This window comes from Physella acuta, unplaced genomic scaffold (assembly GCF_028476545.2).
Source record: "Physella acuta isolate Inbredline_101_S28 unplaced genomic scaffold, ASM2847654v3 ptg000022l, whole genome shotgun sequence".
NCBI classification, from domain to species: Eukaryota; Metazoa; Mollusca; class Gastropoda; family Physidae; genus Physella; species Physella acuta.
Genome location: NW_026731542.1, coordinates 39,988 through 49,379, shown reverse-complemented (window position 1 = coordinate 49,379; position 9,392 = coordinate 39,988). Strand labels below are relative to the sequence as shown.

Below are 9,392 nucleotides of genomic sequence, written 5' to 3'. Positions count from 1 at the left end.
ACACACACTTCCTTTGCACACCACTAACTGTAAAAAAAAAACCCTCTTCTTTGCGCATTTTGTGTTTGCGCATTTTTCTCTGTGCGTAAATTTTTGTTTTCGCTTTTTCCGTTGCGCTTTTTCCTGTTGTGAATCTTTCTGGGAACCACTGAAAATGAAATCAACCCAATATAGAAATGCAGTCATGTACTGTAAACTATTTTTAGTAAAGCATATGCGTCATAGCCTATATAAGTATCACCAATCCCGATTTTACTTAGTACAATTACTTTCAAATTCAGGAGATACTTTTTACGTTTCGAAACTTGTTTATTTTGCTTTTTATTTCGAAAGTGACGATTCACCAGTTTTTCGATTTGTCTGAGTCTGAATTTTAGTTTTCTTACTAGGCTTTTATTGATGTTTATTTATATTGACGCTTTATATACAAGAATATTACGATTATGTTTAAGAGGGGTAAAAATAAAATATCATTATTAGGCCAACCGATATCAGGGCAGAGACAAAGGTCAAAGTGTGCATTAATAAGCCAACATACCTTTCTTTAACAGGAAATTGCAAATTCCACAAAGAAATTTCCTTTTAAAATCTTTAAAATGTTATTTGATCTAAACACCAATGAAAATGAAAGGAATAGTGAAAGTGAAATGTATTTAAACAGTTTAAATAACCATTTTATGGTCATTGTCTTACCAGCAATTGTTGTCTTGGGAATTCTGATGCTTATTGGTGGAGTCGGTAATTCATTGGTACTCTATGTTTATACATGGAAAAAAAATTGTGGAACCATAACACGCTTTATTCAAGCTTTGGCAATGTTTGACCTCCTTAGCTGCTGTATTGCTATTCCAGGTAGTATTATCACTAAGTTATTTTACAATGAAAGTAAATTTTTCAGTGACTGTGCATTTGAAGGGATATTAGGGTACCCATTAAAGTTAGATGGACAGGGAGCCACCGGCGCTCATGATAACTTGAGCGTAGCAACCCCTCCCGGCGCCCGGGACGAACTTTTCTAATTATATATATATATATATATATATATATATATATATATATATATATATATATATATATATATATATATATATATATATATATATATATATATATATATATATATATATATATATATATATATATATATATATATATATATATATATATATATATATATATATATATATATATATATATATATATATATATATATATATATATATATATATATATATATATATATATATATATATATATATATATATATATATATATATATATATATATATATATATATATATATATATATATAGCTACGATATAGCTATCATTCATTGTGTCACAATGTTACTATGATGCTTAACAAAATTATTTCAAAATTGTTACACAGGTGAAATTATTGACATGACGAACAACTACACTTTTGGGAGAAATATATTTTGTCAGTCTGTTCGTACTTTGAATCTTTTCTGCACTGTAGGATCTGGTTGCACGCTAGTTGTTGTCGCAATTGACAGGTATGTTTAGCATGTAAAATACATAGACGCTACCATACGATTTGGTTTTTTGAATTGGGTCCGTGATTCAAGTAAAGGTCATAAGTCAAATTAAAAACAATGAGATCACATTTTTTGTTCAAAATATTCAACATAAAGAAAAGAAATATGCAAAATAATTTTTTAAAAAATTATATTCAAATTTTGCAAATATTATTTTGAGCATGGTTTTGGAATTGATTTTTTTTTATGAAAACATATCTTAGACAAAAAGTGGCAACAGTTATTGTACATAACTGTTTTTCTAATAGCTTTGTAGAGCAAAGACAATAAGCCAAATAAACAATATGTACCAAAACAAGCATCGATACCGCTTAGAATTATGAATATTAAATATATTTTAAAACATTTGAAAGGAGAGCTTATAATTATCAATGCATTTTTCCGCGAATTTTTCAAAAAATTCTGTATGCAAACAAGAATTAGATTTTTTTTTTTTTCAGGCAAGAAATTTTGTGCAGTACGCAGACAAATTTTACTAGTAGAACTAGCCCTAGACAGAAAGAAACTTCAATAAACTTTGTAAACTACAAATTCTTGCTATACTTATACTACTAGAAATCTAAATTTACTTTTGAGCGTCTGCATTACGACAATTGATTATCAAAATAACATTTAATGTTACTCCACATCGAAAAACGATAATTTCCAAGAAATATTTTTAAAAGTATTCGTGTAAATATTGATCTAATACAAAGACAATTTGATATAATGATGCCCATTTTTTAAAAAAATTGGGCTTCAAATCTTGAAAATTAAGACAAAGGAAAGTTAAGAACACAACCAGATAATATTAATAGTTATACATTATTTTTTTAAAAATTCTTCTTAAATTTAAAATAATGCATGTGAATACAACTTTAATATCAAAATTTAAAATTTCTAGTAATATGTGGCTCAGATATGTTATTATTCAAACAACTGCTGCCTTGTAGTTTGTACTTTTGGATAAAGGCTGTGCAAGCAAACCCAAAAAGAAAAGTAGGCTGAAATCGGAGTTTATAGCAATGGCGCATTGACACGTATACTTAATTGTTTTGGAGGGGATCCCTTCCACAACTAAATTTAAGAACGAAGAAGGATTCAAACTATGTCAATCACCTCAAATCATTAAATTGCAAATAATAAAAATAATATCTGAATTTAATGGATATTTTAACAATAAATTATCTTTTTAGATATAAACGAATATGCTCACCACTTAAAAGACAAATATCTCCAAAAGAAGCTCTTTTTATATTGTTGAGTTGTGCTCTGCTCTCAATTTGCATTTCAATGCCCACTGCTTTTGTGTTTGGCGGAAAGACAGTAACAACCAACAACAGTTTAGTAAATGGTTCAGACTGTTCCATTAATGATCGGTATGTTTTTTCTTTAATAATTTAATTTTTATAATAAAAAACAATATCATTTGTAACTAATGACTTTTGTTTATCAACAGGTTTGCTGGAACCTTTTTTCCACTTATATACAATGGTTTTCAAATGACTCTTTTTATAATTGGCGCTCTGATTTTGATAATTTTGTATTCTATTATTGCAAGACGAATAATTTATCAGGCGCGTCGGCAACAAAGACGTCATAGCTTTAACTTTGGAGTATACTTCGGAAGTGGAAGCAATTCTATGTGCTCATCGCCAACAGAAAACCAAGTTCGAAATTTCAATACTGCACTGGGACATAATCACGCTGAATATTCATTTTATTTAAAAACTAAGAGTCTTCTGATAAATCAAAGTATTCATTCATTTGATCTTAGCAATAAAAGAAAAGTAATAAACGGTGCTGCAGACTCATTCGAACCACATCCAAGTAAATTTATAGCTAAGAAAATATATAGGCCAACTTCAGAAATTGATTTTAAAATGAACCTCAGCAAAACAACATCTCATATTGCAAACAAAATTGTTTTTGGAAAACAGTCATTTACTTTTTCGACTACACATTTAGATCTAGATACATCAAATTTTGATCAAAACATAAAGAGATATTTATCTTTGCCTGTTTTGTGGCAATACAAATGCACATCACAATCATTTTTAGTTACTGAAAGAGAAAAGCAATCAGATCTAAATATAACAAACATAGTTAAAAAAGATAATATGCTGTATTCTCAAGTTGACGAAAATAATAAAACAAGTGTATTAGATCAAAAGAACAAAATATCAAATAAAGTCAAAGAAACAAGCAATGAGTTTAAATGCTCAGGCTTTAGGAATTCGAGTAAAAAAAATCAAATTGAAAAAAGGGAATTCAAATCGAAAGGTTTGTTATTTTTCTACATTTTTTGTTTCTTTATTAAACCAAACTTTTGAGTGATCCACACACCACACCACAAATAGGAATGGTAGCATGTACACCCCTTTCACACCACCTCACACCTAGTAGTTAATACAAAATAAAAAGTATAGCTTTAAAAATTAACGCTGTAGATAATTTATGAAAAGTAAAATTTGATATATTTTTATTATTTACCTGATCAAGCCCAATCCCAGAAGTAACAATAAAACAATATTTATTTAAAAATCCCGTATTAAATTATTTTACTTTAGGTGATTCAGTACATTTTGCAAAAAGAAAGTTCGGGTCACTACGAGGCTTACAGGATTTTAAAAATATTCCAAAAGTGTATGATTATCAAGGTAAATACTTAGAAAACATAATTTATGAAAACTGGAAGATCAAATTTATTTTAAAGGAAAAAAAATGAAAGATACAAAAAAGAATTTTAATTTTCTTTTCAGGAATTAAAAAGACAACTTTAATGCTTTTTTCCATTACATTGGTGTATATTCTGTCGTTTCTACCTCATTTGGTTCTGATGACATTGAAATCGCTTGATTTACTGGATGGAGCTGACACTCGGGGAGATCTTGTCCACAATCTGTTAATCCGTTCCTACTTTATCAACAGCGTTTCTAATCCAGTAATTTATTCTTTTTTTTCAAAATCATTTTTTAGAGAGTGTCGCTATGTATTAAAATGTTTAAATAAAAAATAAAAAACGAAAATTATATAAATTATTTAACACAGAGAGAAATATACCATAGGGGCTAAACCATAGTTGTCACTACTTTCCTTATACCCCCCCCCCCCCCTTCATGGTTCTCATCCTTGTATTCACCTCACTATCCCAATTTAGCATCAGTTATCTCCTTAGAACGCTAATTTGGAGGGAATATTATTGGGGCATGACATCAGTAAACAGCTAATTCACATTTCTGATATATGAAGTTAGTTGAACAGTAATACATATATATAGGGTTCTAGCTAACCCAAATTAAGCAACACTGATCTAAACAATATGAAACATGTACAACTGGAGTACTTTATTATTTTATACAAAAACGTTTTAATATTTGATAAAGTTCAAATCTGGTCTGATCTTGTAAAATACACTCAGGTTACAAATAATTGCTTCAGACAATTATGTTTTTCTTAGACTTTTGCTATAAATTTGATTCAATTTCAGGATTAGAGCCTAGCTGCTTATTGTAAACATTATTGTAAAGTATGAAGCCAAAAGAGTATATTCAATTAATAAAAAATGCTAATTTTAATTAAAAAAAAAAAACTACTATCCTAGTCAGATATGGGGTATAATTAATATCAATCTATCAATTACAATTTGCATTTTTGGGACCGCGGGGGGGGGGGGGGGGGTGTCTTCTATATTCAAATAGGAACTAATTAAAAAAAAAAAAAGCCAATTAGCACAATATTTTGTGTGATTTAGATTTGTCTAAATAATTCACTTGGCCATCTAATATACCGATTCTGGATGCATAATAAAGATTAATAAATAAATGAATAGAAATTATACCAGTCGGACGCAAGTTATCTATTTTTTAATATTGAAAGATAATTAGACAGTTAACGGTACAACATCAGTTTTATTAATTAAAAAAAAATCTGCATAAGCATTGAATTTGTTTTTCTTTTTTAATTATTTAATGCGGTGATTTACATTATGTGCATTTATGTTAGCCTACCATTCATGAATTAATTTTGTGAAAATTTTTTGAGAAAAAAAAATCTTACAACGTGGGCTGTGTAGAAAATAAAATTATTAATTAGGCAATTGACTTTTGTTTTGTCAAATAATGTTTCTTTTGCAAAATAACAGTATGTAGCAATTTTGGTACAGTATGCAACGGTCAGTAAAAGTATGTTGAAATTGTAAAAAATGTTTAATCATTATTGGAAATTTTATTGAATAATTTTTGGTTTTCTGGAGCATCAGAAATTCATTTACAAGATAGCAATTTACATTTTTTGCACTATATTGCCATTACCAGTTATGTCATATTTCTTAGTAATCATGCAACTTTTTTGTTGTGTCAATCAATAAGCAGCCTCTTTGCTCAGCAGGTCCTCTATCTAGATAATTTGAACTTGTAATTGCAACGTAGTTTTAAATTACACAATCTTGTTGATAGGAAAGAAAATGCTGATATTTGGCCATTATTAGAACTTTTCAGTGCAATGAAACAAGATACATGACTGTTAGAAGCCAAAGAATTGATGCATATCATCTATATCAAAGGCTTCATGATTTAACTGGATTCCTGTGTGTAGTGTATATAGAAAATGTGTTCAGCCATTCTAGCATTCTATTCGTGGTGTGAAATAAAATAATCTTGAACAGCTGAAAGGCCTTGCACGAAGTGTCAATTCCTATTCATCACAAATACTAGAGGACATTCATTTTAGTTAATCTTAAATATTATAAAATGCAGGCCTACAACTTATGAATGTATATCAGAATACATTCTAACACTTAACTTGCTCCGAACCAACCCCTTTACGTTCTCTAAATTATTTTCAGTGTTCAATTTCAGTTACAGTAACACTTTCAAAATCAGGTAAATCAATAGATGAATTAGTAATGCAAAGTGATGAGATTACTGATCAAAGAAATAAGCAGTCTCTATTTCAGATTGAATTCAATTGTGAGAATCTTTACTCATTCAGTAAAAAGAAGTTACTACTAAAACAAGCTATATATTATTTTTAGATTTATTTAATTTATCTTCATACATGGCCAAATTAAATTATAATTCAAATAAAAATAATGTATCACTGCTACTTTTTATATACAAGAGGATTATTTTTTTTTTGAGTGTAAGTACAATGTCAATCAAATATTATTATGCCATTATTTTACAATATTTACCACTACAATATTTACTATAGGCCCATAGTAAGTTTCGCGACAAAATTTATCGCTCGCTCTAGACAAAAAGAGATCCTGTAAAAATATGTCTGCACTAAAACAATCTCTAATCATCATTCATAAACTTCATTTGGTTTTAATTACTATTACAAAGATAAGTAAACCACCGCTTCCTATAGGAATATTATTTTGTGTAACGGTATGTAGTAAATAATAAGTAGACTAAGTATGCAGGCCTAGGCCTAAAATTATTATTTTCTCAAAAAAAAAAAACACCTCGATCACAACTGTCCGACCAGTGTAAAAAAAAAAAACGCATTAAAACTCGAATTGTGTGAAATGAAACACACCTGAAGTCTATAAATTAAGGTAAAATATGAAGCTAGAGTATGGCATTTGAAAACAGTTTTTAACATTTATGTAGATTCATTCTGGGTTATTTGCATTGTTGGAAGTTATTAGCGAGTTGCCATAGTGATGATAGCTGAACCCTGAACCTGAATTCCCAACTTCCGTTTGACCTTAGGTATTTAAGGGCCTATCTGTTTATGCTAATGAGCAGAGCCCACGGTCTACATTTAATTACGATAAGATGTTTTAAAAATTAATCGCGTTTTATTTCTTGTATTTTGTTTGAAACCTCACCAAGTATTAGTGTGCTCAAATATAAGGTAAGTTCGGATAATTAATTATATACTTAAAATTTAAAGTCAGAGAAACGTATACTAATGAATCAAGTCTAAGGGTCGAAAAAAATCAATATCTGTTAAAAAATTTAGTCTTAACCTTCCACATAGGCAGAAAAGTCGACCGCGAGTAAGCCTTATTTTCGCGCCAAATTCCCAGTATTCTAGATCTAGTAAAAATTAATCTAGAAATCTAGATCTATTAAGAAATAGACTAGTTAATTTTGTTTAGGGCCTAGATCTAGTTACAATAATTATAATGTTTATTATTTTATTTTTTGCAGAAACTTGCATTCTATTTCATCCAAGGAGTCTAGATCTAGTCTAGATCTTGTAAAAATAGTAAGACATTGTTATTGTTAAGATTAGATTTAGACTAGTTCAGGCATAATTCTCCATCAAATAGGCCTAGGCCTATATATAATTTTTTTATAAAGCCCTATGCTATGCCCTCTATTATTTCAGCAGATTATTTAGACCTCTTTATTAATGCCAATTTCAGTACTTGGTAATTTTTTAAAAATATGAAGTTAATACTAGTCTTATAGTAAAAAAAATAGGCCTATACATAGGCCTATTGGTACTTGGTAATTTTTTAAAAATATGAAGTTAATACTAGTCTTATAGTAAAAAAAATAGGCCTATACATAGGCCTATTGGTACTTGGTAATTTTTTTAAAATATGAAGTTAATACTAGTCTTATAGTAAAAAAAATAGGCCTATACATAGGGCCTACAGCTTGAGTAAATTTGTTTTCCTTGTAAATCTTATTTGTTTATAGGCAAGACTAACCCAGTGTAAGGAGGATTGCCAATGAAATCAGAAGATGGCTGAGATAAAGCGGCTGAGGAGAACAGAGACTTGTGAGTGGAATAGGTTGGTGGAACTTGTGTACAGCCCTATCTATGTTCAATGTCTCAGGTGGAAGTACATTTAGTAAGTATGGAGGCTGAATTTATTTCTAATTTTTATATTTATTTTATATACCTTGCAATATATATATTTTGTGAAATGGTCTGTTTAATTCTTTCCATTTGCCCTTCTCTTTTCAGGTACAGTTTTCACGGAGATCCAGCTTTTATTCAAGGCTCATCTTAAAAAGAATGATGGGGCTGCTGGGACATAACTAAAATCTACATTCAACTGCTTGCAGATCTCAAGAAGCCTGGGGTTCAAGAGTTACAGAGTTTCATTTGTAGTATACAACTTTATTTTTTAACATTAGTGTTTTTATAAGTTGTTACTGAAAAAATGCTTGCTGTGAATTGTAAAAATTTTGAAAACTAACACTAACAATGTTTATAATTAAGTTTTGTTTTCATAATGTAAAAAAATAATTACATTTTAATTACGTAACTTATTTTTCAGGGTAATTTGAATCAGCAAGATAATCCTAGAATCATTAGTTATGTGCTTCAAAAATGTTGGTCCAAACTAATTTAAATTATTTTCTTTTTCAGTTTGATCACTCAAGTAGTAAAGCTTTTTTTTTTTGATACTTTAGAAAATTGTTTTTAAACACTTAAGTAATATAAGAAATTTGTTGTCACTTATTTTTTTTTCCAGCATACACTTAAGGCATGGGTGTTTATTCCTTGATAATTAATACTATTTTTCTTCTTGAAAGGGATCGTAATGAGACGAGGCTGATTTCTTGTACTGTAGATTTGTTACTTCACACTTATTATGATTATGTAACTGTTTTACATTACTATGTTGAATGTAGATTATACAAAGGCTAAATTTAGGTTGTCGCTATGTAATTTATTTCTTTGGTCTAATAAACATATTTTTAAATTATTGCAAAAAAAATATTTTTTTTTTACTTTGCCATTCTCCTAAATGTTTCTATTTTATTAGACAAAATCAAAATTCATGTGGTGATCTGATTACTGTATTTTAATAATTTATATTTCTTTTAGCAAACATTGAAATGTCTGTATTGTCAGTATTGTAACATTGAATTGTTTACT

General features: G+C 28.8%; 1 protein-coding gene and 1 long non-coding RNA gene across 6 annotated transcripts; both read left to right on the top strand.

Annotated features, from left to right (window-relative positions):
* Positions 1-264: 264 nt before the first annotated feature.
* LOC131940492 (uncharacterized) lies at positions 265-5,130 on the top strand. 5 transcript variants are annotated; one of them, XM_059299167.1, is made up of 7 exons: positions 265-358; positions 552-852; positions 1,391-1,517; positions 2,735-2,917; positions 2,998-3,821; positions 4,109-4,198; positions 4,301-5,130. In XM_059299167.1, the coding sequence occupies exons 2-7, from the start codon at positions 597-599 to the stop codon at positions 4,555-4,557; spliced, it is 1,737 nt and encodes a 578-aa protein (XP_059155150.1). In that variant the 5' UTR covers positions 265-358; positions 552-596; the 3' UTR covers positions 4,558-5,130. The 5 variants fall into 5 exon arrangements, with proteins under 5 accessions (XP_059155150.1, XP_059155144.1, XP_059155138.1 ...); XM_059299161.1 differs by having other exon boundaries at positions 265-364; XM_059299155.1 differs by having other exon boundaries at positions 265-852.
* Positions 5,131-7,039: 1,909 nt separating this feature from the next.
* Positions 7,040-9,392, top strand: LOC131940524 (uncharacterized). The gene is made up of 4 exons (XR_009386557.1): positions 7,040-7,403; positions 7,703-7,760; positions 8,201-8,355; positions 8,472-9,392. It is a non-coding gene; the product is annotated as an uncharacterized LOC131940524 (long non-coding RNA).

Excerpts from the sequence above, each read along its gene's own strand:
- LOC131940492 (XM_059299167.1), top strand. The coding sequence starts at position 597 with ATGTTATTTGATCTAAACACCAATGAAAATGAAAGGAATAGTGAAAGT. Across the intron at positions 1,518-2,734 it reads GTTGTTGTCGCAATTGACAG|ATATAAACGAATATGCTCAC; the intron begins GTATGTTTAGCA and ends TTATCTTTTTAG. Across the intron at positions 3,822-4,108 it reads AAGGGAATTCAAATCGAAAG|GTGATTCAGTACATTTTGCA; the intron begins GTTTGTTATTTT and ends ATTTTACTTTAG.